The 19,404-nt window shown below is 41.9% G+C and overlaps 1 gene segment (V, D, J or C); it reads left to right on the top strand.

The window, feature by feature from the left end:
- Positions 1–4,117: 4,117 nt before the first annotated feature.
- LOC132869162 (immunoglobulin heavy variable 4-61-like) lies at positions 4,118–11,379 on the top strand (the record flags this gene model as incomplete). The annotated part of the segment is given in 2 exon segments: positions 4,118–4,163; positions 11,069–11,379. Coding segments are annotated over 2 exon segments (357 nt in total), but the record flags the coding sequence as incomplete, so codon positions are not given.
- Positions 11,380–19,404: the final 8,025 nt, after the last annotated feature.

The following is a 19,404-nucleotide window of genomic DNA, read 5'->3' as shown; positions in this document are numbered from 1 at the left end:
AGCAGGCTACAGTCCTGACAAAAATGAGACAATTTGCAACAAAAAATGTATGCTTTTCCAACAAAACAATCTATTATCTGAAATACTGATTGCATTCTTCAAGATCTCAACTTGCACATGATGGAAAAAAACAAAAATCACAAATTTTGAAAAAAAAGCTTCTTTTGCGATTATTTTGGATTCGTTTCGGCTGACATGTGTCCCTGGATTCGGTGAGGGGTCACAAATGCATCTCAGAGTCACTAGTGGATGTCATTATCCATCCATTGTCCTCCCTGGGGTGCGAGGGGGGGGGGGGGGGGTTGAGAGAAAAAAATTCAGTCACTCAGGCCCTGCATTGCCTCTCGGAGACAAAATGCTATCACTGTTAAGAGCCACTACGCCCTACCGCTCATGTCCACAGCCTTCAAATTACTACAGGGGCTCAGTTTTTCTCCAAGTTGGACCTCTGCAATGCTGAATAAGAGAACCTGGTGCAAATAAGAGAAGGGGATGAGTGGAAGGCTGCATTCACCACTTCTCCTGACCACTATGAATATTTAGTTCTTCCATTTGGGCTCACTAATGCCTCTCTGTCTTCCAATCCCTGATCAGAGATGTCCGAGGAGATTTTATGAACTGGTTTGCCTTTGGGTATCTCAATGATATTCTCATCTTTTCTGCCATGCTGGAGACTCATCGATCCCATGTCAGAAAAGTCCTGCAATGGCTCTTGAAGAATCAACTTTTTGCAAAGGCAGACAAGTGCGAGTTTCACAAGTGCGCCATTTCCTTCCTGGGCTTTGCGTTATCCCCAGGGTGGTCAAGGTGGTCTCTGAGTGGCTCGTTCCCTCTTCCCGTAAGGAACTCTAGCACTTTTTTGGGTTTGGCAATTTCTATTGGCGGTTTATTAGTAACTAGGGCACCATTGCTGCTCCCTTGACTGAGCTCCCATCCTCGAAGTGCCCCTTATCATGGACAAACTATGCCGAGAGTGCCTTTTTTCACGAAAGAGCAGGTTCACCATGGTGCCCATTCTCATCATCCCTCATGCAGCCGCTCAGTTTCTCCTTGAAGTGGATGACATAAGCGTTGGGGCCATCCTGTCTCAATGGTCAGCCAAGGATGGGAAGGTGAACCCCTATGCATTCTTTTCACATTGCCTGCCATCTTGAATCTGTCAAGTCTGCTAAATGGCTCAACTCATGCCAAGCCAGGTGGTCATTATTTTTCTCCTGCTTTAATGTTGTGCTTTCTTTTTGACTAGGCTATAAGAACACAAAGCCAAATGCACTCTCCAGGCAGTTTTCTTCAGACACTCAGCAAGGCACCATTGAACCCATTATCCCTGCTCATTGTGTAGTAGCAGCAGCCCAGCTTGTTATAGAACCTGCCATCCAGAATGCTCTGTCCAGTGATCCGGGACCAGGTAACATTCCACCCAACTGCTTTAATGTGCCTCTTTGTGTGCACTCCCAGGTGCTTCAATGGGGACACAGCTCTATTCGAGCCTATTATGCTGGGGTGGCTCGGACTCTCACTGTCCTTTGGCAACATTTCTGGTGGCCAATTATGCAGCAGGATGTCAGGACTTCTGTGGCGGCCTGTGATGTCTATTCTAGAATCTAGATGAGCAACTAACCTGCAGCTGGACTGCTGAGACCCTTACCTGTGCCTCACTATCCCTGGCCCCACATTGTGATGAACTTCTTCACCAGCCTCCCCAGCTCCAAGTGTAACACCTGCATCCTGATGATCATCGATCTTTGATCCAAAGCTGCTCACTTTGTATCCCTTCGCTGAAGGCAGCTTCGGAAGGAGACAGCAGAACTGTGAATCAACAATGTGTTCCAGGTTCATGGACATTGTATCTGACAAAGGCCCTCAGTTCTCAGCACACTTCTGGAATGAATTCTGTAAATTTATCGGGGCCACTCCCAGCCTCTCCTTTGGTTACCAGCTGCAGAGTAATGGGCAGACGGAGCATACAGATAAAAAAATAGAGGTCGCCCTACAGTGCTTGACATCCGGTGGTTCTTCCTCCTGGAGCCAGGCTCCCCTTTGGATAGAATATGCTTTTAAAAGCCTTCCCTCATCATCCACTGGGCTGACCCCTTTCCAGCGTTGCCCCAGTTACCAGCCCCCTCTTTTTCCCAAGCAGGAGGAGGAGGCATCTGTCCCATCGGCCCAAGTCTTTGTCTGACGCTATCGCAGAGTGTCAGTGCACACCAGACGTCACCTTTTACGCTCCAGTCATGTGTACAAGAGGATTGCAGGCCAGCTCTTGCTTACTATCTGGGACAGAGGATCATGTTGTCCACAGGTAATCTCCCCCTGAAGGTCTCCTCCCATAAGCTGGCCCCAGGGTTTGTTGGTCCCTTTCCTATTTCTAAGGTCATTAACACCACAGGAGTTCGATTGTCATTGCCCAAGTCCATGCAGCGCATCCACCTGTCCTTTTGTGTCTCTGTGTGACTGAGGCCCCTCCCCCTCATATCACAGATGGAGGCAAGGCCTACATGATCAGTAAACTACTTGAGGTCTGTCAATGTGGTCAGCGGTTACAGTATTTGGTCAACTGGAAGGATTACAGCCCGAAGGAGAGGTGTTGTGTGCCAGCACACTTCCCCCTCGATCCTTCAATCCTCAGGGACGTCCACCATAAGAATGCGGAAACTCTGTCTGGGGCACCTGGAAGCATCCGTAAGGGGGGGGGTACTGTCATGATCCAGCCCAGAACTTCCAAGTCCTGACACATGCATTTGTGTTCCACACCGTGTTTCCCTGTTCTCCACATGATGTGCTAGCACACCTGCTCTGAATTTGCTTTCAGTTACTCTGTATAAATACAGCATGGAGAAAAAGACTCGGCATCAGGTTTTGTCTCATTCATGCTTTTGGTTTTTCTCTGCTACTTCTCCCTGGTTTTCTGATTGTTTGACTGTGACTGAATCTGGATTCTGTTTTTTCCAGTTTACCATTTGCCGGCTGTGTTTGGATTTCTTCCTGGTATTTGTGTGACATGTATTCTGTGTGGTGGCACGGTGGTGTAGTGGTTAGTGCTGTCGCCTCACAGCAAGAACGTCAGGGTTCGAGCCCCGTGGCCGACGAGGGCCTTTCTGTGTGGAGTTTGCATGTTCTCCTCATGTCCGCGTGGGTTTCCTCTGGGTGCTCTGGTTTCCCCCACAATCCAAAGACATGCAGGTTAGGTTAACTGGTGATTCAAAATTGACCGTACGTGTGATTGGTTGTCTGTGTCTATGTGTCAGCCCTGTGATGACCTGCCGACTTGTCCAGGGTGTACCTCGCCTTTTGCCCGTAGTCAGCTGGGATAGGCTCTAGCTTGCCTGCGACCCTGTAGAACAGGATAAAGCAGCTAGAGATAATGAGAGAAAGATGAATGTATTCCGTGTCTGCCCTGCCTTTTTCGGATCTTTGCCAGGAAAGGACTGACTGTGTTGCTGTGACTGCTTCCAGCCTGTGTGCCTCACTGCTCTGCTCAACAGGTACATCTTAGTCTTTGATCTGTGATTTCTGGAGTTGCTCATTGGATCCAAATCTGCACCTAGGACCTTCGGGTTGTAACAATGTGGCCTCATCACTTCATCTGATATCAGTTGGAGGAAAATCCACAGCACAGGTTGGATAAATTAAGACTCAAAAAGAACTGAAACTGAAGACACAGTTGTGTATTATGGGACGACATCCTTCTGCGGTGTGAGATTTCTCAGGAACATGACAAGATGCATTTTATCATGCTGTTATCAAGTAAGGGTTCAAATTAAAAATAACTATAAATGAATAAAAAGATAATTACCTCTTCTTTGAATGAATTCACATGAAAACTCCTGATAAACTCACTCATTAACAACTGCCTTCAGCTTCTGATTTGTTAAAACAGAAAAACAAACAGGACTGATAGATCGATCTACAAACAGACATGACAAAATGTTTAAAATTATGATATATTTAAACTCACAGATTAGAGATGTTTGAGAGATGGGGAGGTTTTCTCATGTAGAAGAATCCATTAAATTTCCCTGAAGATAAGGAGTGTCCCCATGCAAATGTCCTTCTCTGTTATATATTTAAGCAGTGAAGACCAAGAGCTTTTACTACTTCTGCTTCAACACACACCATGATCTCTACATCCCTCCTGCTGCTGCTGCTGGCAGCCGTACACTGTAAGTGTTTTTACATTTGATATTTAATACGCTCTATTTTGTGATCGCTTTTTTGCTTTTCATTACAATAACTTTTTTTCCCCAGGTGTTCACTGTGTTGAGCTGATCCAGACCGGATCCACAGTATTAACCCCTGGTCAGTCACTGACTCTGACCTGTAAAGTGTCTGGATATTCATTAACGAGTACCTACTGTACAGGCTGGATCCGACAACCTGCAGGAAAAACTCTGGAGTGGATCGGAGAGATATGTTATACTGGTGGCACTGCCTACAGTGAGAAACTGAAAAGCAGGTTTCAGGTTTCCAGAGACACGTCCAGCAGCACAGTAACATTAACAGGGCAGAACATGCAGACTGAAGACACAGCTGTGTATTACTGCGCTCGAAGACCACAGTGAGACAAATCAACAACATCCCTGTACAAAAACACCTCATACAGTGTACAGTATAACAGAAGGTCCACAAGATACAAAACTTATCAATCCTGTTTTACTGATCCTTAAATATTTGATTGAAAATTATAGTATTTGATAAAGAGGCTTCTGTTCGATGAAAAGCCACACATTCTCCATCAGATGAATCTCCTGCCCATGTTTTCAATAAATTTCACTGGAATTAAGTTTTAATCAAAGAACTGTATTCAAATTATATTCTTTCAAGATTCGTCAGATTGAACGTTTCATTCATTTCACAGAACAGTTAAAATAAATGTGTAAATGTTTCTGCACCGGGCGGCACGGTGGTGTAGTGGTTAGCGCTGTCGCCTCACAGCAAGAAGGTCCTGGGTTCGAGCCCCGGGGCTGGCGAGGGCCTTTCTGTGTGGAGTTTGCATGTTCTCCCCGTGTCCGCGTGGGTTTCCTCCAGGTGCTCCGGTTTCCCCCACAGTCCAAAGACATGCAGGTTAGGTTAACTGGTGACTCTAAATTGACCGTAGGTGTGAATGTGAGTGTGAATGGTTGTCTGTGTCTATGTGTCAGCCCTGTGATGACCTGGTGACTTGTCCAGGGTGTACCCCGCCTTTCGCCCGTAGTCAGCTGGGATAGGCTCCAGCTTGCCTGCGACCCTGTAGAAGGATAAAGCGGCTAGAGATAATGAGATGAGATGAGATGAGATGTTTCTGCACCTCTAGAGGGCAGTATCTCACTTCTCCTGAGGTTAAATTCATGAAACTTGTGTCTTTTCCCATTTCAGAAAAAAAGCAAGTATTATCTCTCAGAATTAGGAGCAGAGACATCGTCTAAATAACAACAGTTACACACTCAACATATCAATTCAGACACCTTCAACATGTATATTATAAACACTGATATCGACAGTGACTAAAAACATATAGTCGTTCCATAAAATACGTTCATTCATAATTAACAACCATCTCTAAAGTGAAGGAAATTACTAAATTACAAGAACTTTGAAGGTCACTTGCATGTTCACCAATTATTAAAAACAACCACTAAACTGAACTGACAAACTGTAAAATGTGTCATCGCTCTCATCCTCGGCACATGCAAAATCAGCCCGTGGATCTTCATATTATAGACCTGACTCTATTGGTTAAAAGGATGTCGATGCAAATCCATCCTGTTCTTATTTGCTCTGCATAAAAATCAACTCGTTGCTCAGCTAAAACTCATATCACCCAACTGAATTCCAGAACTTCCAGCCATCACAGAGTTTGATTATGGAGCTGAGGAAGCAGCTGTACAAAAACCAGATACAGATTGTATCTGAACTAACTGAAGCTGCTTCAGCTGTAATTGATAGACAGGAAAACATTCTCTGTATCTGTTTACTGCTCCAAATATCTACGTGTTTCTGGATTTAAAACAAATGTAGGAGTTGTCTGAACTAGATTTTTTTTTCTTCAAAATAGATACATATATCAATGAACTTTGCCCCTGGAAACACTGGAAAAACTCCCAGAGGTAGAAAGGGCATCAGTGTAAGCATGGCGTGTGAATTGTGGCTCTGATGGTTCTTCACCCAACAAACTAAGAGTCATCCCAGTCCCAATCCACACCTCTAGTCTCAACCAGGTTTAGTGGAAGATTCACATGTCCACAAGATACAAAACTTATTCAGCAAGTTGACCTAAAAAACAAACAAACAAACAAACAAACAAACAAACCACAAAACATAAATCAACAATTTAAGCAGATTCAGTAATTCAGCAGAACTGTGGTGTCAGTGCATTTCATCTTTCAGGAAGTTTCTTTATTTTGCTCTTTAAATGACATTAAAGAAGCTTCATCACAGAGAGTGAAGAACAAACTCCATCATAAAAACACGGTTATAAATTACTTAATTTCCCACTGATACTGAGCACTTTCTCTCTTTTAAACCGTGCTGATACAAATGCTCCATTCTGGAATTCAGACTTCCTTCATTTGTATCGCTGCTCCATGGGAGACCTTTTTACTGACAGCAAGAACATTTGAACCTTTTTTTTTTTTTTAAATCTCTCCTTCCAGGTCTGGATATTTTGACAACAGCACTTTTGTGCCTCTAGAGGGCAGTCTGTGCAAACTCCACCATCTCAACCTGTTGCTCTCTGCACATTCAGGCCATTTTTCTTCTCACATTCTGCGATGAATCATGACCCTCAGATTAAACAGAATTACATACAGCATATCAGCAACCTGTGTTGTGTTGATCAGTAGACAAGGCTCTTTGTTCTGGAGAAACTGATTTCATGGTAAATTCATAAAGATTGAAATAAGGCAGTTGATCGATTGTCTAATTTTATACAAATAAACCCCTGTTTAAACTTTTCCGATGAAATGTCAATCTGTATGATGTTACACTGTATAAAATCATGTCCTTTTTTCCCCATTAGGAGACATTCGAATGGTTTAAAGGTTCTGTGGATGATTCAGGGTTCTCAGCTTCTAAAAATGGTTTTACTCTCAACTCTTTCTAACCGTGAAACATTCTGTTGTGGGGTTCCACATAGAACCTTCTAATCATCCTCTCAGCTCTACACTGAGCAGCTTGTGGTTGTGGGTTTAATTCATCCATAGTGTTCATGGACACTCCCTATTCAAATAGAGTCGGTTATAAACAGCATGTTCTTGGCTCTTCTCGTTTCCAGTGAGCTGTGTGATAGATAACACTCCCATAAACTTTATATCTGTCTGAAGCAGAACTCAGAGAAGGATGATTTTAGTACAGTGTATTTTATTTGGACTCATTTCATGTAAGTTTCAGATTTTTCATGAGATTACTGGAAGGAAAAAGAGCCATTCTGTCCTGATAAACATTATAACATTACCGAGTTATACTCTTCTCTTCCAGATTCTTATGGACAGTCCCTGACCTCCTCTGCTTCTGTGGTGAAGAGACCTGGAGAGTCAGTCACACTGTCCGGTACTGTCTCCGGATTCTCAATGGGCAGCTACTACATGCACTGGATCCGTCAGAAACCAGGACAAGGACTGGAGTGGATCGGATGCATTGACACTGGCACTGGCAGGATATTTGCTCAGTCTCTGCAGGGCCAGTTCTCCATCACTAAAGACACCAGTAAAAACATTCTGTACCTCGAAGTGAAGAGTCTGAAAGCTGAAGACACGGCTTCTATAAAGTAAATGATAAAGAGGCTTCTGTTCCATTAAAAGCCACACATTCTCCATCAGATGAATCTCCTCCCCATGTTTTAAATAAACTTATGTGGAGCATCCATGATATAAGTGTCTGTGTAAATTATTTAGAAATGAAAACATATTAGAACAAGCACTGTTCTGTCAACCTTGTAGCCGAAACTACTGTCAGAGTCGCTGGTCTAGAAATGTGAGGGTCTGCAACATCATGCCCACCATACAGATCAGGAAGTTCCCCAACCAAAAGCCCTGGATAAACAGGCAGGTATGATGCATGTTGCATGCTCACGCTCTTGCATTTAGATCAGGCAATGAAATGGAGTACAAAGCGGCAAAGTCTGGACTGAGGAAAGCCATTATAGCAGCCAAGAGGTAGTACAGAGAGAAGCTGGACAGCTTCTATTCTTCTGCTGACCCTGGGCAGATGTGGCAAGGCCTGCAGCACTTCACAGACTTCAGGACCAGCACCATCAGCTCCACAGACAGCCTGCCGGATGACCTCAACACTTTCTACACCCGCTTTGAGACCTCCAGCTACAGCACATAGAAGAGGCACACAAACCTGCACCAACCAATGCCCCACCACCACCACCATCAACAGTCTCATCAGGCCTGGTACACAAAGCTCTGAGGAAGATCAACCCCAGGAAGGCAGCAGAACCAGACAACATCCCTGGGCGGTCCCTCAGAGTATGTGCCAATGAGCTGGCTGATGTTTTCACCGCTATCTTCAACCTTTCCCTCAGCCAGAGCACCGTTCCCTCCTGCTTCAAGACCACAACCATTGTCCCTCTTCCCAAGAAGAGCCCACCCACCTGCCTGAATGATTTCAGGCTGATAGCACTCACTCCATTCATCTCAAAGTGCTTTGAGAGAGTGGTACTGGCCCACATTCAAGCCAGTATACTGGACCCCCTGCACTATGCCTACAGGCCCAACAGGTCCAGCTCAGATGCCATCGCTGCTGCCCTCCATTATACCCTCTCCCACCTGTAAAACAAAGACTCCTACATCAGAAGACTCTTTGTTGACTAAAGCTCTGCCTTCAACAGGGTCATCCCCATAAACTCACCCATAAACTGTCCACACTTGGTTTGCACCCCACCCTCAGTGACTGGCTCTAAGGTAAATAAGGGGAAAAAAGGTAAATACATTACCTTTATTTTGTAATATACTGTTTGTTTGTTTGTTTTTTTTTTGCATTTTATTTTGCACTATATTGGCTTAACTTTGTATTATTTCTTCCACCTATTCATTGTTGTAATTTGGCACTCATGGAGGATGGCAAACTAAGAATTTCATTGTGCAAGAGGACATGTTCCTTACTGTGCATATGACAATAAACACTTTGAAACACTTTGAAACTTGAATCAGTTGGTCACAGAGATACGCAAGTGTTTAGTTTTAAAAGCCGAGTCTTCAAGGTCATGTGATGCATTTGATGCAAATCCTTCACTGAGGTCTCTTATATGAGGTTGGGGAGTGTGTGTGTGTGTGTGTGGTGAGGAGGAGAGCAGCTGAACAGTTTAATTCACTTCAGTTTTATCCCAAACAACGATGCTCTCATCAGTGCTGCTGCTGCTCACAGCTGCATTCTGTAAGTCTCCATGTTGGCTGAATGAGTTTAGATTTCATACCTGGTTGGGAAAATGATTTGATGATGTTTTATTGTTGTTGTTCTCAGTTGGTGTTGGTGCTGTGGAGCTCACTCAGTCAGCCTCTGTGCTCGTGAAACCTGGAGAGTCGTTCTCCATCTCTTGTAAGACCTCAGAGTCGAGCTATTGTTTCACTGGATACGACAACCTGCTGGGAAAGCTCTGGAATGGCTCGGATATCTGTGTAGTGGTGGTAGCACTAATCTCAAAGATACAGTGAAGAGCAAGATCAGTTTCAGCCAGGACACATCCAGCAGAACAGTTTATTTAAGAGGACAAAACTCTCAGACCGAGGACACGGCTGTGTATTACTGCGCCAGAGACACAGCACTACAGACTCCCTGCAGCCCTGTACAAAAACATCCCTGTTCATTTTCATCTCCCTGCAGTCCACTTGTCCCCAGGGACGCCTGATATAAATGAGCTCGCAGGGCTCAGACCCCTCTGTATTTCAAAGACAAAAGGAAATCAACATCATGTTTCATCTTTGGCCTCAACATGAAATTATATCTTGTCCTGAGCTGGATATACAGTTAATCCATCATGAATAATCTGTCAATCCATTCCATTCCAATCCATAGTTAATGTGAAGGAGGTGAAGTGTTACTGCAGCATTCAGACTCTCCAAAGGCCAGGTGATATGAACATCACAGTTTACGATTTGAACCTAATGTCTGTCTTTGGACACTGAAAGTTTGGCTTTAACAGTTTTAATGATGATCATATTCCAGTTCTCTAAACTAGTCTGATCAGTTGGAGGTAAATCTCCTCGTCTACAGATGTGACAGAGCTCAGAAGTTGTGCCTCTTTTTGCCTGGAAAGTATGTTCACTTCATGCAGTGCACAATGACAAAATAATCTCACAAATTTAGCTGTTTAAATTCATGCTCCGATCAACACCAGAATGATTTGTGTCCAGGAGTTCACAAGACAACAAATAACGCTGCTCATTAGTTGAGAACCAGCACCATTAGAATGAGGGGTTCAGTGATGTACTGCTCTTCTGGATCGATAAATGAAACTTCAAGAATTAACATTGCCATCATAAACATTAAAAAACATGAACTAGGATCTTCATACACATGAGATTGATCTCTGTCTTCATGCAATTCTCAACAGTGCAGTCTGAACAGGGCTGATAATGATATAAAAGGTTGTTTTTTCTCATCATCATAATTATTATTATTATTATTATTATTATTATTATTTTGATGTATTATGGCAAAAATTCAGTTTACTTTTCATGATAACCAAAATAAGAAGGGAGAATTGCATCATTTATTTATTTATGAACCATTATTTTCACCAAAAAAAAATCTTACTCATAATAATTATAAATAAATTATTTCCCACATTAAAGTGATGCTAAATCGAGACATGTGATGTGACTGTGATGAACATCTGCAGAGCTGCACTCAACACAGCTCCTATGTGATGTTTATGCAAATCTCCATCTCCTCTTGTAATATTAGCACCGTGCTTATCTCGAGAGGAAGCGGTTCTCATTCGTCCTCCTTCAACACAAACATGTTTGCTTCAGCTCCACTGCTGCTGCTGGCTCTCGCCCCCTGTGAGTGTTTGGATCGAAGCTTTATGAGTTCATCTGATCCTTTCAGTTCAACATGTCAACCTTTTCTTTTTCTCTTTTCACAGATGTGTTCTGTGCTACTGAGCTCATCCAGCCAGACTCAGTGGTGATAAAGCCAGGAGAGACTTTAACCCTCACCTGTAGAGTGTCTGGAGCTTCGATCACTGATAGCAGCCACTATGGAACAGCTTGGATTCGACACCCTGCAGGAAAACCTTTGGAATGGATCAACACCATTTATTATGATGGGGGTATTAACAAGAAAGATTCACTGAAAGACAAATTTGTCGTCTCTCGCGACACTTCCAGTAACACTGTGACCTTACGGGGACAGAACATGCAGAGTGAAGACACAGCTGTGTATTACTGCGCTCGTTATCCACACAGTGAGACAAATCAACAACATCCCTGTACAAAAACACCTCATACAGTGTACAGTATAACAGAATGACCACAAGATACAAAACTTGTCCATCCACATCGAACTAAAAAATAAATAATCCCACAAATTTCAACGGAGTTTCATGTTAATTTTTTATTCGTTTGTGGCGTAGATTTGAAACCACAGTGCTACAGCTCTCACACTGCTGCACATTTATACACACTGTTATAACCAGAGATTTAAATTGGGCGGAGCCCTCTGGAGCCCAGCTCCGCCTCCTCGCCTCGGCAGTACAGCCAGCAGGAGCTGAGCTCCCTCTGCTTCCGTCAGTCCCCCCAGGATTCCGCAGGCCTTTTTTGTGATTGTTGCGGGCTAAAATGTCTGATGTTGTGGGGGGGGGGGGGGGGGGGGTGTTCCAAAAAATTGCGATGAAAGTTGCGGGTTTTTTTAGGTTTTTGTTGCGATTACATTGCGGGAGGAAGTGAAAGTTGCGAGAAATTGTTGCGATTTTCTCTTTTTGTGATTAAAATTGAATATGTTAACTATTAAGTTATTACTGAAAAGCGATTGATTAAAAAAAACAAAGACACTGAGAAATGGTCCTATAAAACAACTTTACCTATATAAAAGATTACCAGGACTACAAAAATGCAGAAAATAGGCTTTACTTATCCAAATGCACCTGTTGGTTCAAAAGTTAAAGTGCATAGAACCTCACAGCACAACATGAAGTTACCTTAAAATATAATATAAATGCCTCAGCTTTCATGTAAGAAAAAAAAAAACTATTAATACTAGTACTGTGTGCAGGCAGTCTCTCCTGAAGACTAAATTAAACAATAATTATAAACTAATAAAATAAATGTCTCGGGCTTCATAGAAGAAAAAAAAACAATTTGAACAAAATCTCACAGTATGATGCTGAAGCTTCCTAAACAATGGAAAATAAAATACCATTTTGGCAAAAAAATGTTGGCGTCCATTAATTTCTTATTAAGTAAAAAATAATGTAAAGTGCACACAGTCCTTCACTGTAAACATAACACACTTTCAGTAACAGAATTTAAGCCTACATAAACACTGACTCGCAAGTTTGTCGACGTCACCTCAAGACGACGCCAACGATTGGTCAAATTTGCGGGAAAGTTGCGGTGATTGGATATAGCTGCAACACCACCCTGAATTAGCTGGGATTGGTTGAATTTGCGTTGAAGTTGCAAATCGCAACATCCTGGAGGGTCTGTTCAGTGTTTATTATATCATACTTTTATTCATTTTCATCTATTCTAAAAACACCAATATGAGAGTTTGTCAATAATGATTTAGACAACAAAAAAATAAGCTAAAGTGAATCACACCCATCAATTAAAAAAAAAACATTTTCATTGGAATTATCATTGAATGCGCATGCGCTGCGAGAATGCGTGACGTCACACAGCATCATCATACGTTTCATGTTAACGTTAGTGGACTTCAGCTCGAGAAATTGGCGCCACTGTTTTCTATCAGTCCGTCATACTTTATATTTTATGAAGATTTATGTCATACGAAGTTGTAACTATCTGCTAAACATGATGCCTTAGCAAAGAAGTCATGGTTCTTTTGTCTTTAGTTGAGAAACTTTCTCAGGCAAAATATACTAGTGCAGCAGATGGCAGCAGTAGCGTTAGCTAACACTGACAGACAGGATGCTAGTCGAAAAATTCACGCCTCCATTTGCTGAAGTTCAGATCTTTTTGTCTCTAGTTCTGTCATATTTTATCTTCATTTACTAAGTTGTAGCTGTTTTCTGTGTTTTTAGCTTTTAGGTAAATATCAGAAAATTGAGTTAGCTAATTTAATGGATGCCCGCTAACTTGTCTGTGCGCGTGGAACGTTGGCAAACCTCCCTCGTGATAGTGAGAACTGGCAGCCTGGACTTTTCCATTGGCGCGTGCGCTCCACTCCCAGTCCAATGCTGCTTTGGTCAGCCAGAGTGATGAGGCTGCTGTGGGACATAAAGACTTGACTAAATGACAAAATTAAACAATTCAGACATCCCTTGTCTCCCGGACGCTCTGGGAGTCTCCCGGATTTAGACAGTGGCCCTTGCGCGCCCGCCTTCGTGCTAAAGAAGCTATCATTTTAAAGACGAAATGATTTGATGAGAGAGATAGAGGTCGTCTGCAAAAATACTACACGGGACTGATCACTCGCACATTTCACTTGCGAGTGGGAGGAGCTGCTAGAACCAGTGGCAGAGGCAGCGCGAGGGAGTGACGGGGAGGGGGAGTGTGAGCATCAGTCCAGACATGTGGAATCCAACCAAACATGTTAAGAAGTGGGTTATGACCCAGAGGTCGGCAGACCATATAGCATGTAGACAGAGACAGGAAAGGCAGGAAAAACTTGATCTAAGTCCTATTTGGAAAGTTGTAAATTAAATTGTAATGACTGGCTATTGCTGATATGTTGTTTGATGTTGTGACATGGAAGTAAGTTTAGCAAACAATTGATTTGATTGATGTAGATTTATGGTGTGAGATGTAAAGAACTATTGTTAATATGTGAATTGATGGTGTGAGATGTAAACAAGTAATGCAAATAATAGTGTAGATTGATGAGATGTAAATAACTATTGCTAATACAGTGGGGCAAAAAAGTATTTAGTCAGTCCCCAATTGTGCAAGTTCTCCCACTTAAAAAGATGAGAGAGGCCTGTAATTTTCATCATAGGTATACCTCAACTATGAGAGACAGAATGAGAAAAAAAATCCAGAAAAAAAAAATCACATGGTCTGATTTTTAAAGAATGTATTTGCAAATTATGGTGGAAAATAAGTATTTGGTCAAAAACAAAAGTTCATCTCAATACTTTGTTATATACCCTTTGTTGGTAATGACAGAGGTCAAACGTTTTCTGTAAGTCTTCACAAGGTTTTCACACACTGTTGCTGGTATTTTGGCCCATTCCTCCATGCAGATCTCCTCTAGAGCAGTGATGTTTTGGGGCTGTCGCTGGGCAACACGGACTTTCAACTCCCTCCAAAGATTTTCTATGGGGTTGAGATCTGGAGACTGGCTAGGCCACTCCAGGACCTTGAAATGCTTCTTACGAAGCCACTCCTTCGTTGCCCGGGCAGTGTGTTTGGGATCATTGTCATGCTGAAAGACCCAGCCACGTTTCATCTTCAATGCCCTTGCTGATGGAAGGAGGTTTTCGCTCAAAATCTCACGATACATGGCCCCATTCATTCTTTCCTTTACACGGATCAGTCGTCCTGGTCCCTTTGCAGAAAAACAGCCCCAAAGCATGATGTTTCCACCCCCATGCTTCACAGTACAGTAGGTATGGTGTTCTTTGGATGCAACTCAGCATTCTTTCTCCTCCAAACACGACAAGTTGAGTTTTTACCAAAAAGTTCTATTTTGGTTTCATCTGACCATATGACATTCTCCCAATCCTCTTCTGGATCATCCAAATGCTCTCTAGCAAACTTCAGACGGGCCTGGACATGTACTGGCTTAAGCAGGGGGACACGTCTGGCACTGCAGGATTTGAGTCCCTGGTGGCGTAGTGTGTTACTGATGGTAGCCTTTGTTACTTTGGTCCCAGCTCTCTGCAGGTCATTCACTAGGTCCCCCTGTGTGGTTCTGGGATTTTTGCTCGCCGTTCTTGTGATCATTTTGACCCCACGGGGTGAGATCTTGCGTGGAGCCCCAGATCGAGGGAGATTATCAGTGGTCTTGTATGTCTTCCATTTTCTAATAATTGCTCCCACAGTTGATTTCTTCACACCAAGCTGCTTACCTATTGCAGATTCAGTCTTCCCAGTCTGGTGCAGGTCTACAATTTTGTTTCTGGTGTCCTTTGACAGCTCTTTGGTCTTGGCCATAGTGGAGTTTGGAGTGTGACTGTTTGAGGTTGTGGACAGGTGTCTTTTATACTGATAACGAGTTCAAACAGGTGCCATTAATACAGGTAACGAGTGGAGGACAGAGGAGCCTCTTAAAGAAGTTACAGGTCTGTGAGAGCCAGAAATCTTGCTTGTTTGTAGGTGACCAAATACTTATTTTACCGAGGAATTTACCAATTAATTCCTTAAAAATCCTACAATGTAATTTCCTGGATTCTTTCCCCCCATTCTGTCTCTCATAGTTGAAGTGTACCTATGATGAAAATTACAGGCCTCTCTCATCTTTTTAAGTGGGAGAACTTGCACAATTGTTGGCTGACTAAATACTTTTTTGCCCCACTGTATAGTATTTGATAACGAGGCTTCTGTTCCATTAAAAGCCACACATTCTCCATCAGATGAATCTCCTCCCCATGTTTGAAATAAATTTCACTGGAATGAAGTTTTAATCAAAGAACTGTATTAAAATTATATTCTTTCAAGATTCGTCAGATTGAACCTTTCATTCGTTTCACAGAATATTTCATGAACAGTGAAAATAAATGTGTAAATGTTTCTGCACCGATAGAGGGCAGTATCTCACTTCTCCTGAGGTTAAACTCATGAAACTTGCTTTTTTTTCTGAAATGAGAAAAGACACAACTATTATCTCTCAGAAATAGGAGCAGAGACATCGTCTAAATAACAACAGCAACACTCAACATATTAATTCAGACACCTTCAATATGTATATTATAAACACTGATATAGACAGTGACTAAAGTCAAGGAAATTACTGAATTACAAGAACTTTGAAGGTCACTTGCATGTTCGCCAATTATTAAAATCAACCACTCAGCTGAACTGACAAACTGTAAAATGTGTCATCGCTCTCATCCTCGGCACATGCAAAATCAGCCCGTGGATCTTCATATTATAGACCTGACCAAGCTTTAACAACAGACAAGGATTGGCATGAGCTCCTGACTGAATGAGTCAGTGATGATTTGTGAACTGAATTATTTCTGGAACTCCATTCAGTTTCTCTCGGATAATCTGAATGAGAGACACAGCTGAAAAATGAAATCTGTAAAGTTTGTGTTGTTCAGTGATGATCAGTGATCAGAAAACTTCATGTTCTTCTGGGTGTTACAGTGATACACAGTGATGCACTAAAAGGACATGAGATCTAATGAGTAAAGAGCAGTTATGGACTTGACAGCAGGAAACACAGCTGGAGTTTTACTGTCAATTTTTTATCTTCATGGCTGTTCCTCTGTGAATCTTTTTATGTCTCCAGTGGGCGTGACATGCAAATGAAATCCTGTGTTTGAACCATTTATGCCGATACATTCAGCTCAATAACATACCAGTAGTTTGTCTTCATTTACAGCAACAGGAATCATTTGAATTCTTTGAGATGGGACGAGGCAGAGTTTTGAGTTACTTTGCTCTCGCAATGTTTATTCAATGTTAGTCTTATCGAATTCACAATTAAAATATAACATCTTTTCCCTTCTTTATTTCTTTCGTTTTAATTGTATCACCTGTCTTTGTGTGTTCTTGTATTTCAGATTCCTGCAGTCAGACACTGATCGAGTCTGATTCAGTGATCATCAAACCTGATCATTCTCATAAACTGACCTGCACAGCTTCTGGATTTAACTTTGGGAGCTCCTGGATGGCTTGGATCAGACAGGCTCCTGGGAAAGGGCTGGAATTTGTTGCAACTATAGAGTATGATAGTGTTAACAAGTATTTCTCCAGTGCAGTTAATGGCCGCTTCACCATCTCCAGAGACAACAGTCAGAAGCAGGTGTAGTAATGCTGTGGTGCTTTATTTAATTAGTTTAGTTACACTAGCTTAGTTCAAAATCCTAGTGAAATCTGACAATACAGACAAATATGAATGCTACTCAGGGCTTAATTGGAGCCGGAACATGACGGAACAAGATCCGGAACCTCCGTCGTCGGATCCGGCAGCTATTTTCATTTCATTCGGTGAACAAAGGTGTTCTGTAAAGTTATCCTACCTCTTGGATTTGTCCTACCAAGCCTACTGCGCATGCGCGAAATCCAGGAGGGTAGGAAAATTCAACAGACTCGTCTGCCGAGCTGTGCTGCTTGTCAGGAAAATTCTATCTCAAGCTTCCAGCTGTTTTTTTTTAAATATTACATTCAAATTGTTTGATTTACTCAACCAAATAAGCTAAATTCAATAATTACAATGTAGGCATATTTGCAATTCAGAAACGTATAAAATACAGTATTTATAAACAAACGAAACGATGCCCCGTCATAACTTTGGCTGCACAGTGCCCACTGCGTGACAGAATTAGCAAGTTCTCATACAGACCGTTTTATTATTCAAAACAAGTCATTACAAATTATTTGACTCGGCCAAAGACTCGACCAATACGCACAAAACATAAAAATCGGCAAATGCGTGAAATACTCACCGATTTTCTATCAGCCCAGCTGATCGGTAGGACAAAATGCTTCTTCCTCTTCTGTTAAGTTTTATGGCAGTTGACAAACAATGTATTACCGCCAACTACTGGACTGGGGTGTAATCACGCGGACATTATTTAAAAAAAAACCCGATAAGATTAAATGCAACCAGCTATCTTAGTGTCTTTAATAAAAGTTGTTACTGCATTAGTGATATGCCTTGATCTAGGCTCCCCCAGTAGGGTCTCTAAAGAGAAATCCTTTTTGGCTGCTTCAACTATTCTCTTAAGACCTTGTCTTTGTCTTGAGTATTTTACACATCTTAATAACATGCTCCACATCTTCTCTATCTCCACAAAACTCACACATGCCAGTGGGGTGCTTATGAATAATATGTATGCTGCTATTTAATCCAGTGTGGCCTATTCTCATACGTGTGAACCATACCTCTTCTTGTCTTCCTGAGTAACTTGATTTGCTGCTTGATATTTCTTTTTGTATGCTGTACAAATGTCTTCCCTTCTTCTCCTTGTCCCAATCTGCTTGCCAGATTTTATTTACCTTATGTTTGATTAATACCTTGATTTCTGTACGACTAAGTGGAATATTCAACTGGACTTCTTCATTTTTGACAGCTTCCTTTGCTAGCTTGTCTGCTTCTTCATTGCCCTTCACTCCACTGTGGGCAGGAACCCATACAAGCTGGATGACTATTCTCTGTTGATGTATTACAAATAAGAGGTGATTCATTTCATTCAATAGGTCCTGACGGCATGAAGAATTACCACTTTGTATGGATACCAGGGATGACATGGAGTCTGAACAAATGACTGCTTTAGGGGGCTTAACATCTTCTATCCATTGCAGAGCAAATACAATAGCTGACATTTCAGCTGCTAGAATAGACATGTTATCGGAAGTTCTCTTTTTAATGTTAACTTTATATTCTGGTATGTGTATACCTATACCCGTTTTACCTTCTGTGTCTTTTGATGCATCTGTATAAATTTGAGTAGTGTCACAGTACATAATCTCTAGATACTGCTCTACATCCTGATATACTCCACCATTCTTAGCTATTTCTTTTGTTTCCATTATTACAACAGGTGTACTAAACAACCAAGGAGGAGTTCTAACTAATGGAACAGTTTCACAACATGGAATGGCATCTATTTCCAACTCCTTTGCCTTCTTATTGCCTTCCCAACCAAAACTATGGACAGATCTGCCATACTCCCAACAATCTAATAGAACTTGTTTAGTAGGATGTGACTCCTCATGCCCACCCAAATTAACCCAGTATGCCATGCTTAGTTTAATACGCCTAAGATATAAAGGCATTTCTCCTGTTTCAATTTGTATTGCTGGTATTGAGGAAGTTCTAAATGCCCCACAACATATTCTTAAACTTTTAGCTTGGACTCTATCTAGTTCACTTAACAATGTCTTACATGCTGACATAACCACAATACATCCATAGTCCAACACTGACCTAATCAAAGCTATATAGATCCTTTTCAAGGAGGACCCTGATGCTCCCCAGTTATATCCTGAAATACACTTCAGTATATTAACACCTTTTTTTTGCATTTTCCTACTACTTTCTGTATATGCTCCTTAAAGTTAACTTAATGTCCAACCACACACCCAAATATCTGATGACATTTACTTGCTTAAGATTTTGACCATATAG

This window comes from Neoarius graeffei, chromosome 20 (genome assembly GCF_027579695.1).
Source record: "Neoarius graeffei isolate fNeoGra1 chromosome 20, fNeoGra1.pri, whole genome shotgun sequence".
Taxonomy (NCBI): domain Eukaryota; kingdom Metazoa; phylum Chordata; class Actinopteri; order Siluriformes; family Ariidae; genus Neoarius; species Neoarius graeffei.
This window is presented reverse-complemented; position numbering and strand designations above follow the sequence as displayed.